Source organism: Oncorhynchus masou, unplaced genomic scaffold, assembly GCF_036934945.1.
Source record: "Oncorhynchus masou masou isolate Uvic2021 unplaced genomic scaffold, UVic_Omas_1.1 unplaced_scaffold_1674, whole genome shotgun sequence".
Lineage (NCBI taxonomy): Eukaryota > Metazoa > Chordata > Actinopteri > Salmoniformes > Salmonidae > Oncorhynchus > Oncorhynchus masou.
Window position 1 is genome coordinate 71,190 of NW_027006874.1, and position 22,795 is coordinate 93,984.

The 22,795-nt window shown below is 46.2% G+C and overlaps 1 protein-coding gene across 2 annotated transcripts in view; it reads right to left on the reverse strand.

The window, feature by feature from the left end:
• LOC135531936 (OX-2 membrane glycoprotein-like) overlaps positions 1 to 22,795 on the reverse strand; it is a 50,463-nt gene that overhangs the window by 19,767 nt on the left and 7,901 nt on the right. For both annotated transcript variants that reach the window (XM_064959630.1, XM_064959629.1), the window contains exons 5-7: positions 19,369 to 19,698; positions 15,482 to 15,757; positions 6,114 to 6,215 (exon numbers count right to left, since the gene is read on the reverse strand). In XM_064959630.1, the coding sequence (XP_064815702.1) occupies positions 6,114 to 6,215; positions 15,482 to 15,757; positions 19,369 to 19,698 (708 nt within the window). The remainder of the gene's footprint in view (positions 1 to 6,113; positions 6,216 to 15,481; positions 15,758 to 19,368; positions 19,699 to 22,795) is intronic.

Sequence of the window (22,795 nt, forward strand, 5' to 3'; positions counted from 1 at the left end):
GTTCTCAACTAGCTTACCTGGTTAAATAAAGGTGTTCTCAACTAGCTTACCTGGTTAGATAAAGGTGTTCTCAACTAGCCTACCTGGTTAAATAAAGGTGTTCTCAACTAGCCTACCTGGTTAAATAAAGGTGTTCTCAACTAGCCTACCTGGTTAGATAAAGGTGTTCTCAACTAGCCTACCTGGTTAAATAAAGGTGAAATAAAATAATACAAAAAGTAAAGCATGTCTGATATTCCATAGTAGTGTGCGTTTGTGAGTGTGGGATAGTCAGTGGTGGTTTAGCAGTAAAAATAGGCATCAACTTTTTTTTTACTTTCTTTGCCTTGAAAAGTAAATGAACATGTACAGGCAACCACCAGCAGGTGTCTCCTAACCATCCAATCAGGGGATCTCTCACCAGGTTGCCAGGTTGGTGATAAATGACCATGCTTAACAGTCAAGATAACGTAAAGGTGATAAAACTAAAACTGTTATTTCCCTTCTTCTCTTAGACTGTTTCTGAAACAGTCATCCCTACTTCCCCACAACCAATCAGAGCTTTGCCAACAGTGCTACACTCATGGCGAGGTAAGGTCGGTTGAGCATGTTTGTGTGCCGGACAGGATATGGTTACTCCCCACTTCCTCCTGTGTTGCAGATTAAAAGTGCCCCATGCAAACTTCCCCTTTCATCAAATAACAGAAGTTCTTATCTGGACTTGACTTTCTGCATGACTGGCTGAAGCTCATATCCTACAAGATACACATGAAGCTTTTTAACAGTATGTCTGACGACCGGGTCTCCTGTGGGCCACGACTATGTTATCATACAAACGCTAACTCTGTGTAGACGTAAATAGAACTGCCCAATTTGACTGGAATACCTTCAGTTATGGGTGGGGTTCTATTTCCCAGCTGTCATTGAAGCAGACAGACACCGCTATGGCCCATTGATTTAGTAGAACCACAGTAGAACCACAGCAACCCACTTGTGGTTCCATGCTGCTCCCAGTCTCTCCCCACGCATGTCAATAATCTACTCCACCATCCAAACTAGCCACATCTCTGAGCTCCAAATGTTTTGTTGTTTGGGATTTGAAATGATACAATGACTATGAGGTTAAAGTGCAGAATGTCAGCTTTCATTTGAGGGTATTTATCTATTTCTTTTGAACCGTTAGAAATTACAGCACTTTTTTGTACATAGTCCACCCATTTCAGGGGACCAAAAGTATTGGGACAAATTCACTTGTATTTGTATTAAAGTAGTCAAAAGTTTAGTATTTGGTCCCATATTCTGAGCACACAATGATTGCATCAAACTCTGTGACTCTACAAACTTGTTTGGATGCACTTCCTGTTTGTTTTGGTTGTGTCAGATTATTTTGCGCCCAATAGAAATGAATGGTAAATAATGGATTGAGTCACTTTCATTGTAAATAAGAATAGAATGTTTCCTAACACTTCTACATTCATGTGGATGCTACCATGGTTACAGATAATCCTGAATGAATCGTGAATAATGAGGAGTGAGAAAGTTAGACACACAAATATCATATTTTCAAAATGGACAAAGGTAATTGTCAAATATGAAATTATATTATAGATCAATTAGAGATTCCATCGCAAGTGTTGGTGTAATTTCAGCTGCTGACATACAGTTGTTTGACCTATAATACAACACAGTGAGAGATAAATCTGAAATCAGAGATACAGGTGCCTCTCTTGATACAACAACCTCACAGCAACGTCATAATCAAAACCATCTTCTGACCCCATCACGTGATTAATCACGGCACTCTGCACAATGTCATTGAGGGCACAGCAATGAGTGAGGGCCGGGCTAGCATGAGGCAGGAACAGTTTGAGAAAAAGAGAGGCGTTGTTGGCCACTGGGCAGTTTGTCAGATTTTGGGTTCTTTCTGCCCCCTCTTCCCTCCTCCTGGCCCCTTGTGTGAATCTGGCTCCAAGTAGCGGATTAGAGAAAGTCCTTTCTACTGAGAAACTAGCACTGGACAGCCAGCACAATCACTTGTTATTCTGGGGGGAGAGGAAAGGAGCACGAACCATAGACAACACTTAAAACAAACTGAATTAGTAAACATATCTAAATTACCTCTGTGGTGTTTTTGGCAGGGGTGACAGTGTGTCACCTCTAAGGTCTGTACACACATTAAATCATAGCAAGTTGCATTTACTCACACACATTCTATTTACCAATCGGAATATTTCTCATAATGACTTTATGAGAAACAGCTATGCAAAGTCAATTATTACCTCCACAGGTAATTGAAGGTAGTGCACTACTTCAGACCAGGACCCATAGGGCTCTACTTTAGACCAGGACCCATAGGGCTCTACTTTAGACCAGGACCCATAGAGCACTACTTTAGACCAGGACCCATAGGGCACTACTTCAGACCAGGACCCATAGGGCTCTACTTTAGACCAGGACCCATAGGGCTCTACTTTAGACCAGGACCCATAGGGCTCTACTTTAGACCAGGACCCATAGGGCACTACTTTAGACCAGGACCCATAGGGCACTACTTCAGACCAGGACCCATAGGGCTCTACTTTAGACCAGGACCCATAGTGCACTACTTCAGACCAGGACCCATAGGGCACTACTTCAGACCAGGACCCATAGAGCACTACTTTAGACCAGGACCCATAGGGCACTACTTCAGACCAGGACCCATAGAGCACTACTTCTTCAGACATCTGTGGTCTTGAATCCACATCATGATGCAGGGGGTGAACCAACAAGGACATGTCTATGTCTGCCCTCCAGGATGTTGATTTTGGAGCCTTTGCTGAAAGTCTAAGAGAAGTAACTCAACAGGAAAGAGTTTGGAGTATTTTGGAGTAGATGAGTACCAGTGAATCTGTCTCAGACCAGGACCCATACTTTAGACCAGGACCCATAGGGCACTACTTCAGACCAGGACCCATAGAGCACTACTTCTTCAGACATCTGTGGTCTTGAATCCACATCATGATGCAGGGGGTGAACCAACAAGGACATGTCTATGTCTGCCCTCCAGGATGTTGATTTTGGAGCCTTTGCTGAAAGTCTAAGAGAAGTAACTCAACAGGAAAGAGTTTGGAGTATTTTGGAGTAGATGAGTACCAGTGAATCTGTCTCCTCAACACATCTACCCACATGGCAGAGGTCTTCCTCATCACTTCCACACTTTCTTATCACGTAAGAACACAGCAATGAGGAAGAGCAGCATCGTGATGAAAGCTCTGACCGACCAGTGGGCCAGTGAGTCAAGTCGGACACTTTCATCAGCTATGGAAACTAAAATAATTACTAAACCTACGCAGTACGCAAACCATGGACGGTCCGTTCAATGACCCTTGAACTTTACAAGAGTACAAAAGAGATCCAACGAATCCGATCAACTTCTAAAACGTCTTGGCCTATCTGTAAGAATTGAGAAATCAAATTGTCCCTATTGCTAAATGCTAGACCACATATAATATAGCCATGAGCCAACACTCATGGACTGTCATTATAATTCCTCCACAACCCTACCTACCTCAGTGCCAGACTCAGCAGCAGTGTTCTGCAGACTACACCTCTTTCAGAATAAGTTGACGTACCGCTCACCCCTCCCACCACTGCTTATCATAGACCACACTAACCCCAGAGCCACTTCCCTCTCATTGGCTAAATCATATTATTAACACTAATGATATGGTTAGCGTAATGAGCCTCTCCGGTTTGAACATGTTGAGACGTAAACATGTTGAAGCGGCAGGAGGATGTCTCAGTAGGAAACTGAGTAATACTGTTGTGTTGAATTCCTTGAAGGAACTACCTGAAAGTACTCATACGATTTTCCTTTTTAATGCCAGGTAAATACCAATGTAAACTAGTGCTGCCAGAATCTGCGCCCACAGGATTTCACAATCGGAAATGGAACAATAAAAAAATGGACCTTTCCTGAAATCTCTCTCCTTTGGCTGACCAAGAAGCTCACTTTGACGGCAACTGTTGTCGGTAGCGTTTCCTGCATCTACCTGGGAACTGGGAAGTCCTATTATTATCGCCATTTCACCCTACCCTGAAGAGGTCATGGGAAAAGGTGTTAGAGGTCAAGGGTCAAGGGAGCGACGATGACAGAGGACTGGCGTGTCCCTTTTCACTTTCCTGTGGACCTCCCACCTCCATGTTACAATATGTCATCGGTGTCAAAGAGTTGTCCCTTTGAGTCATGTTTCCTGACCTTTGTGATGTTGGTTTTGTGATTTAGGGGAATGGTAACTTTCCATCAGTGAACATTTTGAAGGTTGTGTTTTTGTATCAAGCTTTGTGTCAACTGTTACTGAGTGTTCTTTAGCAACACTGGTAGTTGCAGAAGTTTGAGATACTTATTACCAAAGAGATACAACAATTAGTTTTATCAACTGTTATTACTACTCTCTACTAAGCCCTAGTGGAGATCCTGAGAGTCCACTGAAGTCAGAGATATGATGACGAGGCCTTGACCCCATATCATAAATACTTTATTTTAATTTATTTTATTTAACCTTTATCTAGCCAGGAAGGGTTCATTGAGATTAAAATATATTTTTCAAGAGCGCCCTGGCCAAGATAGGCAGCACCAAGTCATTACAAAAAAATTACAGACAGACAACATGAAAAACTACAAGTAATCTAGTAAAAACCATTAAATTCACAAGAGTATAAAACAGCAAATTAAAAACATTGACAGGTCAGAGAATCAGCCTCAAAATTCTTCATCAGTGACTTAAAAACTCCAATCAGGACAAGTTCTTCCAGTGTAAAAGTATTTTGTAAGGCGTTCCAAGACGATGGCGCAGAGGACATAAAAGCCCTTTTACCAAATTCAGTTCAGACATTTGGAACAGTTAGCAGGATAAAGTCCAGCGAACGAAGAGAGTTCCCACCACATTTCTGAACAATAAAAATGCCCAAATAAAAAGGTAGTAAACCCAAAATGTCTTTGTAAATAAAAGTATACCAGTGCCTGAGCCTACGAGTGACTAGAGAAGGCCAGCCAACCCTGGTATACAAAGTGCAGTGGTGCGTAAGGGTTTAGCAGTTTAAAATAAATCTCAAAGTGCCATGGTAAAGAGTGTCAATTGATCTCAAACACTGAGCGGAAGCATTCATATGTAAAATATCCCCATAGTCTAGTAAAGGCATAAACGTAGCTGATACGAGCCTCCTTCTGGCTTAAAAAGAAAAACAGGCCTTATTCCTCAAATAAAATACCAATTTCAGCTTCAATTTTTTTGTAAGTTGTTGAATATGCAATTTAAAAGAGAGGCTGTCATCAATTAAAATGTCAAGATATTTATATGAGGTTACAACCTCAATCTCCTTGCCCTGACAGGTAGTAATAGGTGATCACAGAGGGGAAATTTGTTAAATTAAGGTTTAGTTTTTTGCTTGACCCAAAACCGCCCCTCCCATGCTAACCAGTGGGAGTTGCAATCAAGATGGAATCGCAATCAATAAAACATTTGAGCTGCCTTCTACATTGTGTTTATATGACATGGTCCAACCGCGCAAACTCATGGAGCAAGATGTTAACTTTTCACTCTGAGATTGACAATTGGCTTTCAGAGATCATAGATCTCAGGGCGAGTGACGTCACATTCCGATGCCAACAAAAAGTCTCCTCAATATCTTGAACACATGAAACAACCCCAGTAGGAGACAGATGACCCGGGTTATGAGAAGCACTCATAACTTGGCAAGCATAACCCGGTCAAACTGTGTCTGCTGTGTCAGCTCTGAAGAGGCTTGTTCCCAGGATTCAGAAGGACACTGGTATCATTAGCCTCACCATGGCAACAACACATCCATGGTGTTGGAGACGACACAAAAATAGCAGTAATGTCCTTTCTGTGACTGTTTACAAAACACCTAGGGAGTGTATTGAGTAGGACACAACATTTGAAACATTGCAGATGTAATTACAACGTATATTGAATGGACAGGGTCCTCTATTCTGAATGAGAGAATCGTGTCCACTCTATATGTTCAGGTTACATGACAATGTTGCTTCCCACTAAATAAGCCCATGGAGTGTCACCTCTTTGACTAGGAAAATGGACTCAAGGAGGATCAGAAGCTGATTGGCTACTCACCGTCTCGACACAGGAAGCACTTGCAGAGGCACACACACAGACAGCACAGGAGCAGGGCTGCCACACAGGATACTGAGATGATAGTAGTGAGGGCCGAACCAACTGCAACACACACACACACACACCTTGTTTACCAACAGAAAGATGACAACCCATGAGATGTGGATGGCGCTGGAGGGATGGCTGCCGTCTTATCAGCTCTCAACCAACCATGCAATTTTTTTTTGTGTTGTTCGTAACTTGTTTTGTACATAATGTTGCTGCTACCGTCTCTTATGACCTAAAAGAGCTTCTGGACATCAGAACTGTGATTACTCACCTCAGAAGAGTTTTTCTTCAATGAGTCGGATGGGAGGGATATAATACAGACACGCAAACATGCCCAAATCCCCGTCATTGGCTGGAGAAGAAAACTGAGATTTCACAGAAAAGGATCAGGCGACGAGTGGCTAATCTGCCGTCGCCTTCTGCCTTTGCCTGCTAGCTAACGTTCAATCGCTGGAAAATAAATGAGACGAACTGAAAGCATGTATATCCTACCAACGGGATATTAAAAACTGTAATATCTTATGTTTCACAGAGTCATGGCTGAACGACGACATTAAGAACATACAGCTGGCGGGTTATACACTATCGTTAGGATAGAACAGCAGCCTCTGGTAAGACACTTGGCGGGGGCCTATGCTTATTTGCAAACAACAGCTGGTGCACGAAATCGAAGGAAGTCTTGAGGTTTTGCTCACCTGAGGTATCTCATGATAAGCTGTAGCCCACACTGTCTACCTAGAGATTCTAGACCACCTTTACTCCACACACAGAGACGCATACAAAGCTCTCCCTTGCTCTCAATTTGGCAAATCTGACCATATTTCTATCCTCCTGATTCCTGCTTACAATCAACAATTTGCAGATAGCACCAGTGACTCAGTCTATAAAAAAAGTGGTCAGATGAAGCAGATGCTAAACTACAGGACTGTTTTACTAGCACAGACTGAAATATGTTCCGCGATTCTTCCGATGGCATTGAGGAGTACACCACAGTCATTGGCTTTATCAATAAGTATATCGAGGACGTCGTCCCCACAGTGACTGTACGCACGTACCCCAACCAGAATCCATGGATTACAGGCAACATTCGCCCTGGGCTAAAGGGTAGAGCTGCCGCTTTCAAGGAGTGGGACTCTAACCCAGAAGCTTCTAAGAAATCCCGCTATGTCCTCCGACGAACCATCAAACAGGCAAAGCGTCAATACAGGACTTGGAATGAATCGTACTTCACCGGCTTCGGCGCTCATTGGATGTGGCAGGGCTTGCAAACCATTACAGACAACAAAGGGAAGCACAGAGCTTCCCAGTGACACGAGCCTACCAGACGAACTAAACAACATCTATGCTCGCTACGAGGCAAGTAACACTGAAACATCCATGAGAGCATCAGCTGTTCCGGACGACTGTGTGATCACGCTCTCTGCAGCCAATGTGAGTAAGACCTTTAAACAGGTCAACATTCACAAGGCCGCAAGCCCAGACGGATTACCAGGATGTGTACTGCGAGCATGAGCTGACCAACTGGCAGGTGTCTTCACTGACATTTTCAACCTCTCCCTGTCCGAGTCTGTAATACCAACATGTTTCAAGCAGGCCACCATAGTCCCATTGGCCAAGAACACTAAGGTAACCTGCCTAAATGACTACCGAACCGTAGCACTCACGTCTGTAGCCATGAAATGCTTTGAAAGGCTGGTCATGGCTCACAACAACACCATTATCCCAGAATCACTAGACCCACTCCAATTTGCATACCGCACCAACAGATCCACAGATGATGCAATCTCATTACACTCCACACTGCCCTTTCCCACCTGGACAAAAGGAACACCTATGTGAGAATGCTATTCATTGACTACAGCTCAGCGTTCAATACCATAGTGCCCTCAAAGCTCATCACTAAGCTAAGGACTCTGGGACTAAAAACCTCCCTCTGCAACTGGATCCCGGACTTCCTGACGGGCCACCGCAGGTGGTAAGGGCAGGTAACAACACATCCGCCACGCTGATCCTCAACACGGGGGCCCCTCAGGGGTGCATGCTCAGTCCCCTCCTGTACTCCTTGTTCACTCATGACTGCATGGCCAGGCACAACACCATCATTAAGTTTGCTGATGACACAACAGTGGTAGGCCTGATCACCGACAACGATAAGCCTACAGGGAGGAGGTCATAGAGACCTGACCGTGTTGTGCAAGGACAACAACCTCTCCTTCAATGTGATCAAGACAAAGGAGATGATTGTGGACTACAGGAAAAGGAGGACCGAGCACGCCCACATTCTCATCAACGGGGCAGGTTGGAGCAGGTTGAGAGCTTCAAGTTCCTTGGCATCCACATCACTGACAACCTAACAAGACCCAAGACAGTCATAAAGAGGGCACAACAAAACCTATTCCCCCCCAGGAAACTGAAAAGATTTGAGATGTTAATGCGAGTGTAGCGAAATGCTTGAAAGACACCGGTGCCCCCGCACATTGACCCTGTACCAGTACCCCCTGTATATAGCCTCCACATTGACTCTGTACCAGTACCCCCTGTATATAGCCTCCACATTGACTCTGTTCCAGTACCCCCTGTATATAGCCTCCACATTGACTCTGTACCAGTACCCCCTGTATATAGCCTCCACATTGACTCTTTACCGGTACCCTCTGTATATAGCCTCCACATTGACTCTTTACCGGTACCCTCTGTATATAGCCTCCACATTGACTCTTTACCGGTACCCTCTGTATATAGCCTCCACATTGACTCTGTACTGGTACCCCCTGTATATAGCCTCCACATTGACCCTGTACCAGTACCCCCTGTATATAGCCTCCACATTAACTCTGTACCAGTACCCCCTGTATATAGCCTCCACATTGACTCTGTACCAGTACCCCCTGTATATAGCCTCCACATTGACTCTGTACCAGTACCCCCTGTATATAGCCTCCACATTGACTCTGTACCTGTACCCCCTGTATATAGCCTCCACATTGACTCTGTACCAGTACCCTCTGTATATAGCCTCCACATTGACTCTGTACTGGTACCCTCTGTATATAGCCTCCACATTGACTCTGTACCAGTACCCCTGTATATAGCCTCCACATTGACCCTGTACCAGTACCCTCTGTATATAGCCTCCACATTGACTCTGTACCAGTACCCCCTGTATATAGCCTCCACATTGACTCTGTACCAGTATCCTCTGTATATAGCCTCTGCATTGACTCTGTACCAGTATCCTCTGTATATAGCCTCCACATTGACTCTGTACTGGTACCCCCTGTATATAGCCTCCACATTGACTCTGTACTGGTACCCCCTGTATATAGCCTCCACATTGACTCTGTACCAGTACCCCTTGTATATAGCCTCCACATTGACTCTGTACCGGTACCCTCTGTATATAACTTCCACATTGACTCTGTACAGGTACCCCCTGTATATAAAGCCCCTCTATTGTTATTTGCTTATGCTCTTGTCAGGACCCGGTTTTGAACCTGGGTCTCCGGAGTGAGAAACAGTCACTTAACCAACTGAGCCACGAATAGACAGCAGAACCCAGAAGATGAGGCAGACACAGCAGTACTTAAGACGGTGTATTTAATAAAGAAAAACTCCTAAAATACAAAAAATGGCAAATCAAAAAGGTGGTAGGTAAAACACAAAAAGACCTCAAAAGAAACTCACCAAAAAATAAACAAAAACAAAAAACAGAATACCACAAGAACGTCACCCGGAATCGACAAGAGCACACAGAACACTAGGGCAGGGTGCTAACATACAAACACAGAGCACAGAACTGAGGGAAACAAAGGGTTTAAATACAATCAGGGGAAACGAGACACAGGTGCAAATAATAATGGGGATCAAGGGAAAAACATAGGGACAAAAAGCACAATGGGGGCATCTACTGACCAAAACCCGGAACAACCCTGGCCAAATCCTGACAGAATCCCCCCTAGGAACGGCTCCTGACGTTCCTACCAGCTCTCTCAGGGTGGAGGACCCTGAACTGACGAATGAGGTCAGGGTCCAGGATGTCTTTGGCAGGAACCCAGGAGCGCTCCTCAGGACCGTAGCCTTCCCAGTCCACCAGATACTGCCAGGACCGCTGCACCCGGCGGGAATCCAGTATCCGGTGGACGGTATAAGCCGGCTGGCCTCCAATGACACGAGGCGGAGGGGGAGGTCTGTCTGCCGGGACAAGGGGAGAAAAACAACAGGTTTTAACAATGACACATGAAATGTGGGATTAATCTTAAGGGATCTGGGTAAGTGTAGGCGATAAGAAACTGGGTTAACTCTCCTGGCAACCTTGAAGGGACCGATGTATTTTTGGGACAGCTTGCGAGACTCCACCCGTAGAGGTAAGTCTCTTGTGGAGAGCCAGACTCTCTGGCCGGGCGCAGGGTAGGCCCGGGACGGCGACGTCTGTTGGCTTGTTGTTGATACCTCTGTGAGGAACGCATCAGATTAAGACGGGTCTTCCTCCACATAAGCCGACAGCGTCTGACGAACCTCAAGGCTGAAGGCACTCTGACTTCTGCCTCCTGGTCCGGGAACAATGGAGGAGCATAGCCAAACTGACACTCGTGCGGGGACATACCAGTGGAGGAGGAGCGCAAGGTGTTGTGCGCATATTCGGCCCAAACAATAAAGGATGACCATGTGGACGGGTTGTCACGAGTCATACATCGGAGGGTGGTTTCCAGCTCTTGATTCATCCTCTCTGTTTGGCCGTTGGACTCCGGATGGTACCCTGAAGATAGACTGGCAGAAGCCCCCATGAGTTGGCAGAAGGCCTTCCAAAACCTTGAGGCGAACTGGGGACCTCTGTCAGAAACCACATCTTGAGGAATGCCGAAGACTCGGAACACATGATTAATTACCAACTCAGCCGTTTCCTTGGCAGAAGGTAACTTAGTCAGAGGGACGAACCTGGCCGCCTTTGAAAACCTGTCGATTATGACTAGGATAGTAGTATTGCCATGGGATGGAGGAAGTCCAGTAATAAAGTCCAATGAGATATGGGACCAGGGTCTGTGGGGAACAGGTAAAGGGTGAAGGAGTCCTTGAGGGCGGAGGTGAGAAGATTTGCCCTGGCAGCACACGGGGCAGGCATTGACGAAAGTGGCAACGTCTTCTCTTATGGTAGGCCACCAGAACTTACGCTGGATGAACTCCAAGGTGCGACCTACGCCCGGATGACAGGTGAGGCGAGAGGAGTGCCCCCACAGAAGGACCTGAGTCCTCACTGCCTTGGGGACAAACAACCGATTGGCAGGGCCTCCTTTAGGGTCCGGTTCGCTAGCTTGAGCACGTCTCACGGTATCCTCAACTTGCCACGAGATCGGAGCCACAATCTTAGCAGCAGGAAGGACAGGCATGTCCGTGTCATCTCGAATGGCAGGAGCGTAGACTCGGGACAGGGCATCCGGTTTGAGATTCTTCGACCCGGGCCGATAGGTGAGGATAAACTGGAATCGATTGAAGAAAAGAGACCATCTAGCTTGTCTAGAGTTCAATCGCTTCGCCTGCTGGATATACTCCAGATTTTTGTGGTCCGTAAGCACTTGAAACGGGTGAGAAGCCCCCTCGAGCCAGTGTCTCCATTCCTTCAATGCCATCTTAACCGCTAGGAGTTCACGATCCCCCACATCGTAGTTCCTCTCAGTCGGGGTAAGCCGGTGTGAGAAGAAAGCGCACGGATGAAGCTTCTTGTCTTCACCCCTCTGAGACAGGACAGCTCCAACACCAACCTCTGATGCGTCTACCTCCACCACAAATGGTTCATCCGTAGTCGGTAGTATCAGGATGGGAGCAGAGAGGATGCGCTGCTTGAGTCCTTGGAAGGCCGTCTCAGCTTCTCTTCCCCAAAAAAACCTTGCATTGCCACCTTTGGTTAAAGCTGAGAGAGGAGCTGCCACCAAACTGAAGTTCTTGATGAACTTGCGGTAAAAGTTTGTGAAGCCCAGGAAACGCTGAACATCCTTAACGGATTTGGGGGTGGGCCAATCCGCTACCGCCCCTACCTTCCTAGGGTCCATTTGGATTCGACCGGGTTCCACTACAAATCCCAGGAATTGTACTCGGGATGAATGGAATTCACATTTTCCGGCTTAACGTACAGATGGCTGTCCAGGAGGCGTTTGAGTACTTGTCTGACATGCTTAGTGTGTTCTTGAAGGGAGCTCGAAAAGATGAGGATGTCATCCAAGTAAACGAACACAAATATGTTAAGCATATCCCTAAGCACATCGTTTATGAGCGCTTGGAACACCGCTGGGGCGTTGGTCAGGCCGAAGGGCATCACCAAGTATTCATAGTGACCAGTAGGCGTGTTGAAAGCGGTCTTCCACTCGTCACCAGGTCTGATCCGCACAAGATGGTATGCGTTCCGCAGGTCAAGCTTAGTGAAAACAACTGCTTCCTGGAGCAGCTCGAAGGCTGTGGCCATAAGGGGTAGCGGGTAACGGTTACGGACGGTTATGTCATTGAGTCCCCGGTAGTCGATGCAAGGACGTAACCCACCGTCTTTCTTGGCCACAAAGAAAAACCCTGCTCCCGCCGGGGAGGTGGATGGACGCATGAGGCCTGCTTCCAGAGCGTCCTTGATGTAGGTATCCATAGCAGCTCGTTCGGGTGGAGATAGGGAAAAGATCCGACCCCTGGGGGCAAGTGCCCGGAAACAGGTCGATGGGGCAATCGTAAGGTCTATGGGGTGGTAGCATGGTGGCCCTCTGTTTGCTAAACACCAGTTTGAGGTCATGGTAACACTCGGGAACTCGGGTCAGGTCGATGGATTCTAAAGACTCGGGAGTAGAACTCGGGGAATTCTGGAAAATACAAGTAGCTTGGAACGTAGGACCCCACTGCTTGATAGTGCCCACAGACCAGTCGATGTGAGGGTTATGGCTGTGAAGCCAGGGGTATCCAAGGACGAGAGGGAACTCGGAACAGGAGATCAAATGAAAGTTCATCAATTCCTGGTGTTGTGAAACTGAAAGTCTCAAGGAGGTAGTGACATGAGTGACAAGTCCAGATCCCAAAGGGCTTCCATCCAATGTAGTAACCCTCATGGGGTCACTTAGAGGTTCAGAGGGAACGCTTTCTCCTTCGCCCAGACACCATCCATGAAGTTACCTGCGGCTCCAGAGTCTACCAAGGCTTGAAGGTGAAGCTTGTGGTTGTCCCAGGAGAGGGTGACTGGAATGAGCAGACGGGAGTTGGACGGATGGGAGGAGGTTATGTTTCCCGTTACAGTTCCCCCCGGTCTGTACGGGACAGAGCGTTTCCCTGGAGCCCGGGACACGTGGAACGGAAATGGCCCGGTTTGCCGCAATATAGACAGCGTCGCTCCCTCATCCGGCGGTCTCTCTCAGCCTGGGAGATGCGTCCAATCTGCATGGGTTCCGGTGGAGCCAGCGATGATAAAGGTGGGGACTCGGAGCTGGGACTGATAGGGGCTAGAGGTCTACGGTTGAGTTCTCTCTCTCTCAGACGCTGGTCAATGCGTGAGGCCAACTGGATCAGGGACTCGAGATTGTCCGGTGGTTCCCGAGTGGCCAGTTCATCTTGGATAGTGTCGGAAAGGCCTTTCAGAAAGCACACCGTGAGCGCCTCGTTGTTCCAGCCACTCGCTGCTGCCACCGTGCGGAACTGGATGGCATAGTCTGTCACGCTGCGCCAACCTTGATGGAGAGTCAGGAGCTGTTTGGCTGAGTCAGAACCACTGCTTGGGCCTTGAAACACTTGTTTGAATTCCTCAGCAAAGGCAGAGTAGCTGGCACAGCAGGAACTATGGGCATCCCACACAGCAGTAGCCCAGGCCAGGGCTTTTTCCGACAGCAGGGTGATGATATATGCGATCTTAGACCGGTCGGTGGGAAACGACGAGGGTTGCAGCTCAAAGGAGAGAGAACATTGAGTGAGAAACCCTTTACAAGCACTTGGATCACCTGAGAACCGTTGGGGAGGTGGAAGACGAGGTTCAGCCAGGGGGTTAACTGCCATGGGTACGTGAACTTGAGGTACTGGGACGGGAACTGTTGCCGGGGTAAGTCGATCAGATATTTGCTTAATGGAAGTCAGCATCTCCGACAGAAGATGAGAATGTCTAGCCATTAAGGCCTCTTGCTGAACCAGAGCGGCTTCGTGGCGTTGGACAGTCTCCTGGTGGTGGGACAGCGTGGCAAAAAGGTCCTGGGAACTGGCTGCCTCTGGGTTCATTTTTGGCTCTGTGTTTCTGTCAGGACCCGGTTTTGAACCTGGGTCTCCGGAGTGAGAAACAGTCACTTAACCAACTGAGCCACGAATAGACAGCAGAACCCAGAAGATGAGGCAGACACAGCAGTACTTAAGACGGTGTATTAAATCCTGACAGCTCTATAATTATTTGTTATTCTTATCTCTTACTTTTTTTTTTTTTGTATTTTCTTAAAACTGCATTGTTGTTTAAGGGCTTGTAAGTAAGCATTTCACTGTAAAGTCTACAGCTGTTGTATTCGGCACATGTGACAAATATAATTTGATAGCATATACCATTTAGCAGGCGCTTTTATCCAAAATAACTCACAGTACAGTGAGCGCATACATTTTGGTAAACAAATCTGACCCCCTGGGAAACGAAGCCAGGTCCCTGGCGTTGCTAGCGTCATGACCAACTGAGCCAGACAAGACCACAATATTGACTTCAAGGACATTAAACTATGCCTCATTTTGACCATAACTCATGATATGAGCTTCACAACAAGAGAGATAGACGTACTGTGGAAAAGGCTTGACGCTTTTTTTTGGTTTTCCACTTCCTGGAAACTGGAGCACTTAATGGTCTATCAAACGAGCCATAATTGTACATAACTAGAATAGCAACTGAAGCTTTCCTAAGAATCACTCCCCCAAATGGATACAATCACAAAACGAGATCAGGACAGTGTTACAATACAGGATTTCAACACACAACTCTACACATGTTGAACCACAATGCAGACCTGGGTTCAAATAGTAGCCCCAAGTCCTGGGCTTGATTGACCTCGCCTGGCGGAATGGTACCAAAACAATAGTCCTAAAAGTGCAAACCCTGCCCATCGCATTCCATGTATGGCATTTGAAAAAAAAAAAAAACGATTTAAACCCAGCACTGTCACATTGCGAGGGCTGTTAAGCAGACTTGTCTTCATAAGCAGAAAGAATCTGGGTGACACTTTATTAAAAAAAGGTATAATTAACATACCTTTATTAGATCAATTATAAGGCATGTATTAATGATTTACTGCTAATATATACATCTTTATTGAGCCAATGTGATTCTCTGAGCTGCTCACCATTGAGGTTGACGGACATGGGCGAGTCCAGGCCTCGGTGGTGCACCATGCATGTGACGGATTGGTCGTGGGGCAGGCCCTCCTGGAGGAGGAGGGTGCTGGTGACCAGGGTGGTGCCGTCCCCCTGGTCGTAGGACGAGGACACGGACGGCCCCAGTGTCCGGTTGTCGCCCTCCACGTTCCATACCATCTGGGCTGCAGGACGGGCTGCGGCCGTGCAGTTGGCCTCGATGACCCCACTGGAGGTCACGTGGGTGATCTCTGGGTTGGGCAGCACTGAGGGACACATCACACACAATGGATGAGAGATCATGTTTATGGTGAATGACAGTATATATATATACAGTGTCAGACAGTGGTTCTCAACTCCAGTCCTCCAGTGGTGTCTGACTGATGTTATCCTGTCTGGTGTGGTCTGACTGATGTTATCCTGTCTGGTGTTATCTTGTCTGGTGCACAACATGGAAACAGAACATGGCCTCCAACCCTCCAGTCTCCATTTGACACAATGAGACCTCACTATATCAGACTGCACAACATGGAAACAGAACATGGCCTCCAACCCTCCAGTCTCCATCTGACACAATGAGACCTCACTATATCAGACTGCACAACATGGAAACAGAACATGGCCTCCAACCCTCCAGTCTCCATCTGACACAATGAGACCTCACTATATCAGACTGCACTGATCTGACACAATGAGACCTCAATATAGCACAACATGGAAACAGAACATGGCCTCCAACCCTCCAATCTCCATCTGACACAATGAGACCTCACTATATCAGACTGCACAACATGGAAACAGAACATGGCCTCCAACCCTCCAGTCTCCATCTGACACAATGAGACCTCACTATATCAGACTGCACAACATGGAAACAGAACATGGCCTCCAACCCTCCAGTCTCCATCTGACACAATGAGACCTCACTATATCAGACTGCACAACATGGAAACAGAACATGGCCTCCAACCCTCCAGTCTCCATCTGACACAATGAGACCTCACTATATCAGACTGCACAACATGGAAACAGAACATGGCCTCCAACCCTCCAGTCACCATCTGACACAATGAGACCTCACTATATCAGACTGCACAACATGGAAACAGAACATGGCCTCCAACCCTCCAGTCGCCATCTGACACAATGAGACCTCACTATATCAGACTGCACAACATGGAAACAGAACATGGCCTCCAACCCTCCAGTCTCCATCTGACACAATGAGACCTCACTATATCAGACTGCACAACATGGAAACAGAACATGGCCTCCAACCCTCCAGTCTCCATCTGACACAATGAGACCTCAATATATCAGACTGCACAACATGGAAACAGAACATGGCCTCCAACCCTCCAGTCTCCATCTGACACAATGAGACCTCACTATATCAGACTGCACAACATGGAAACAGAACATGGCCTCCAACCCTCCAGTCTCCATCTGACACAATGAGACCTCACTATATCAGACTGCACAACATGGAAACAAGACGGAACGATAGATGGGCATCGGTGCCTGGGCTTACTGATGTTTTTACAGTGGACAAAAGCAGGGCTGTTCGGATGAGATTGGAGCAGAGGGACTCACACAGAGACATACTGATTAGAGCACCACACACACACACAGAGAGGGCCTGTGTCTAGGGAAAACAGTGACCCAGTCATCCCTTGGGTCTCAGCCCATTTAAATCAACTCTTTCCTCTCTCCAGAATCATCACCCGTCTAACAACTTGATCACTCCCAAGTCCCAACACTCACATTCTGTAATCAGTCCATAGACAGCCACACAGCATCTAAGAGGACTGTAATCAGTCCATAGACAGCCACACAGCATCTAAGAGGACTGTAATCAGACCATAGACAGCCACACAGCATCTAAGAGGACTGTAATCAGTCCATAGACAGCCACACAGCATCTAAGAGGACTGTAATCAGTCCATAGACAGCCACACAGCATCTAAGAGGACTGTAATCAGTCCATAGACAGCCACACAGCATCTAAGAGGACTGTAATCAGTCCATAGACAGCCACACAGCATCTAAGAGGACTGTAATCAGTCCATAGACAGCCACACAGCATCTAAGAGGACTGTAATCAGTCCATAGACAGCCACACAGCATCTAAGAGGACTGTAATCAGTCCATAGACAGCCACACAGCATCTAAGAGGACTGTAATCAGTCCAAACAGCCACACAGCATCTAAGAGGACTGTCCATTCCATAGACAGCCACACAGCATCTAAGAGGACTGTAATCAGTCCATAGACAGCCACACAGCATCTAAGAGGACTGTAATCAGTCCGCTAGACAGCCACACAGCATCTAAGAGGACTGTAATCAGGCCATAGACAGCCACACAGCATCTAAGAGGACTGTAATCAATAGACAGCCATGCATCTAAGAGTGTAATCAGTCCAGTAGTGAACATCTAAGAGGACAATCAGTCTATAGACAGCCACACAGCATCTAAGAGTCAGTCCATAGTGCCACACAGCAAAGAGGACTGTAATCAGTCCATAGACAGCCATCTTAGTTCTGTCAAATTCAAATTATATTGAGTCTCCATTCCATAATGTTGAAATTACAATAGGCCACGTTGAGTCTCCAGTGTGAAATTACAATAGGCCATGTTGAGTCTCCAGTGTGAAATACTCGTATCTATCTCAGGATGCCACCAAGGGGCATAACATTTGTGATTCTTATATTTCAGTGGGCAGAATGCACTAAAACAGCTCAACCCTGTTCCTGGAGAGAAACCCTCCTGTAGGTTTATACTCCAACCCTGTTCCTGGAGAGATACCCTCCTGTATGTTTATACTCCAACCCTGTTCCTGGAGAGATACCCTCCTGTAGGTTTATACTCCAACCCTGTTCCTGGAGAGATACCATCCTCCAGGGTTGGAGTATAAACCTACAGGAGGATATATCTCCGGGAACAGGGCTGGGCAGTCCTGAACTAAAGGGTAGCCTTCCACCCCTAAAGGGCCCTGGGTTTAGAAACTGTACAATAGAGTGTCTCCACAGCAGGTCGAAACAGTAGTATTGTGACCCATTCTGGCTCTTCCCATCGGCTACATAAAGCTCTTCCCTTTCCTGTGCTATATCTGGGAAACACACACACACACACACACACACACACACACACACACACACACAGGGAGAAGTGTATCATCTTATAATACAACTTCCTTCCTATCTACTATTCCTTCCAATCTACTATTAGAATGTCTACTATGACAACATCATCCGGGAAATTATCACATGTTTACAGTGTGATTACAGTGTGTTTACAGTGTGATTACAGTGTGTTTACAGTGTGACGGTGTGATTACAGTGTGTTTACAGTGTGTTTACAGTGTGACTAGTGTGACTACAGTGTGACTACAGTGTGATTACAGTGTGTTTACAGTGTGTTTACAGTGTGTTTACAGTGTGATTACGTGTGTTTACAGTGTGATTACAGTGTGATTACAGTGTGATTACAGCGTGATTACAGTGTGTTTACATTGTGATTACACATGGCCCTTTAATGACCTGGAGTGTATAGACATAAACACACATCCTCTCATCCAGTCTCAATGGGCCTGTTTGGCCTTCAATGAGCACAACAACTGACTACCTTGGGGCACATGGCTACGTTTTCCAACAAACTAAATATAAAATATACTAGAATGGCTGGGCAGTAGATGACTGCTACTGGTTTTGAGCCACATCTTTATCAAGTGAAGATTGGGAGCAGGAAATTCCAGCAAAAACCATAATCAATTAAAACTTTCCTTACAGCAATAGCCTCAGTGGATATACTTCCTGAGATATAATACAACAATACAACCTTCCAAATGACCCCTAATAACCCCCATCCATACAAACCATATACAAAGAGGCAGGCCGTGGCGCTCCTGGTGCCTTCTGGGTAAGTGTGGAACTCGCAGGTGTAGCAGCCCTCGTCCTCCGTCTTCACCGGCCTGATGGAGAGCTGGGTGTCTCCCAGGGAGGGGTTCAGGGTCATGCGTCCCCGATAAGGTTCCTCAATGCTGGGTTGGCCTCGCTTGGCAAAGGAGGCCAACGTGGTCGTGTCGCCCTGCTCTGCAGTCTTTCTCCACAGGACCTGGCGTACCCTGTCTGGGAGGCCGTACCAGCAGGACATGGTGGCCAGCTTCCCGCTGACGGCTGTTTTATTACCCTCATTGCCCACTTTGACTGGGTCAGACACAGGGAGACAGAGGAAGGTATCAATAGGTGAGCATTGGAATGGGAGGAGCACATTCATAGTGGTGGGTTAGAGAGATATGACAAAGTGTTTGGAGGCTTACATTTCAGCAAGGCATTTAAATATAGAAGTAATTTGGCTCCATTTAAAACCTTATGCACACTACATGACCAAAGGTATGTGGACATCTGCTCGTCGAACATCTCATAAAAATATCATGGGCATTAATATGGAGTTGGTCCCCCCTCTGCTGCTATAACAGCCTCCACTCTTTTGGGAAGGCTTTCCACTAGATATTGGAACATTTCTGTGGGGACTTGCATCCATTCAGCCACAAGAGCATTAGTGTGGTTGGGCACTGATGTTGGGCGATTAGGCCTGGTTCGCAGTAGGCGTTCCAATTCATCCGAAAGGTGTTCGATGGGGTTGAGGTCAGGGCTCTGTACAGGCCAGTCAAGTTCTTCCATAACGATCTCGATAAACCATTTCTGCATGGACCTCGCTTTGTGCACGGGGGCATTGTCATGCTGAAACAGGAAAGGGCCTTCCCCAAACTGTTGCCACAAAGTAGGAAGCACAAAATCGTTTAGAATGTCGTAGCGTTAAGATTTCCCTTCACTAGATGGTCTTCAGAGATACAGTGGCAAGAGAAAGCATGTAAACCGTTTGGAATTTCCTGGATTTCTGAATAAATTGGTCATAAAATTTGATCTGATCTTCATCTAAGTCACAACAATAGACAAACACAGTCTTCTTAAACTAATAACACACAAATTATGTAATTGTTTTTGTCTATGTTGAATACATAATTTAAACATTGGGAAAAAGTATGTGAACCCCTAGGCTAATGACTTCCCCAAAAGCCAATTGGAGTCAGGAGTCAGCTAACCTGGAGTCCAATCAATGAGACGAGATTGGAGATGTTGGTTCGACCTGCCCTGCCCTATAAAAACATTCACAACAATGTACAAGAAGTATTGCCTGATGTGAACGATGCCTCGAACAAGAGAGATCTCAGAAGACCTAAGATTAAGAATTGTCGACGTGAATAAAGCTGGAAAAAAGCAGCTACAAAAGTATCTCTAAAGTATCTCTGTTGCTACTCTCCCCAGGAGTGGCCGTCCTGCAAGAGCACAGAGCAGAATGCTCAATGTGGTTAAGAAGAATCCTAGAGTGTCAGCTAAAGACAGAAATCTCTGGAACACGCTGACATCTCTGTTGACGAGTCTACGGTACGTAAAACACTAGACAAGAACGGTGTTCATGAGAGGACACCACTGAAGAAGCCACCGCTGTCCCAAAAAAATATTGCTGCACATCTGAAGTTTACTAAAGAGCACTTGGATGTTCCACAGTGCTACTGGCTAAATATTCTGTGGACAGATTAAACTAAAATTGAGTTGTTTGGAAGGAACACATGACTATGTGTGGAGAAAAAAAAGGCACAGCACACCAACATCAAAACCTCATCTCAACTGTAACGTATAGTGGAGGGAGCATCATGGTTTGGGGCTGCTTTGCTGTCTCAGGGCCTGGACAACTTGCTATCATCGAAGGGAAAATGAATTCCCAAATTTATCAAGACATTTTGCCGGAGAATGTAAGGCTATCTGTCCGCCAATTGAAGCTCAACAGAAGTTGGGTGATGCAACATGACAACGATCCAAAACACAGATATAAATCAACAGAATTGTTTCAGCAGAAAAAAAATGAAGCCTTCTGGAGTGGCCCAGTCCTATCTTCAACCCAATTCAGATGACCTCAAAAGAGCGGTTCACACCAGACATCCCAAGAATATTGCTGAACTGAAACCGTTTTGTAAAGAGGAAAGGTCCACACTTCCTCCTGACCGTTGTGCAGGTCTGATCTGCAACTACAGAAAACGTTTGGTTGAGGTTATTGTTGCTGAAGGAGGGTCAACCAGTTATTAAATCCAAGGGTTTACATACTTTTTCCACCCTGCACTGTGAATGTTTACACGATGTGTTCAATAAAGACATGAAAACATAAGTGTGTTATTAGATTAAGAAGACTGAGTTTGTCTATTGTTGTGACCTAGATGAAGAGCAGATGAAATTGTATATTTTATGACCAATTTATTCAGAAATCCAGGTGATTCCAAAGGGTTCACATACTTTTTCTTGCCACTGTATATGAGAGGGGTTGGGAGTAGATGAAGGATGGGATTAAAAACAAACAAAATATTATTATTGTAAAATACATTGTGTCTGTAAAATGTATATAGTATTTATTAGCTGGAAGAAGAGGCCTAAGTGTTTTTGTCCATTAGTTTATTCCAATTAGGGAAGGGGTTAGGGGAAAATTATAAAGGAAAATATATTTTTTAAATATATATATATATACAAAAATATTTCCCTTCACTGGAACTAAGGGGCCTAGCCGGAACCACGATAAACAGCGCCAGACCATTATTCCTCATAGTGCCAAATTTTTGAGTTGGCACTATGCATTGGGGCAGGCAGCGTTCTCCTGGCATCCGCCAAACCCAGATTCGTCCGTCGGACTGCCAGATGGTGAAGCGTGATTCATAAATCCAGAGAATGCATTTCCACAGTCCCATGGCGCGAGATTTACACCACTCCAGCCAACGCTTGGCATTGAGCATGGTGATCTTAGACTTGTGTGTGGCTGCTCGGCCATGGAAACCCATTTCATGAAGCTCCTGACAAACAGCTCTTTTGCTGATGATGCTTCTAGAGGCAGTTTAGAACTCGGTAGTGAGTGTTACAACCGAGGAAAGATGATTTTTATGCGCTATGCGTTCAGCACTCCTATTCTGTGAGCTTGTGTGGCCTACCACTTCCTGGCTGAGCTGTTGTGGCTCCTAGACGTTTCCACTTCACAATAACAGCACTTACAGTTGACTGGGGCAGCTCTAGCAGGGCAGACATTTGACCAACTGACTTGTTGAAAAGGTGGCATCCTATGACGGTGCCACGTTGAAAGTCACTGAGCTCTTCAGTAAGGCCATTCTACTGCCAATGTTTGTCTATGGAGATCGCATGGCTGTGTGCTCGATTTTATACACGTGCCAGAAATGGGTGTGGCTGAAATAGCCGAATCCAC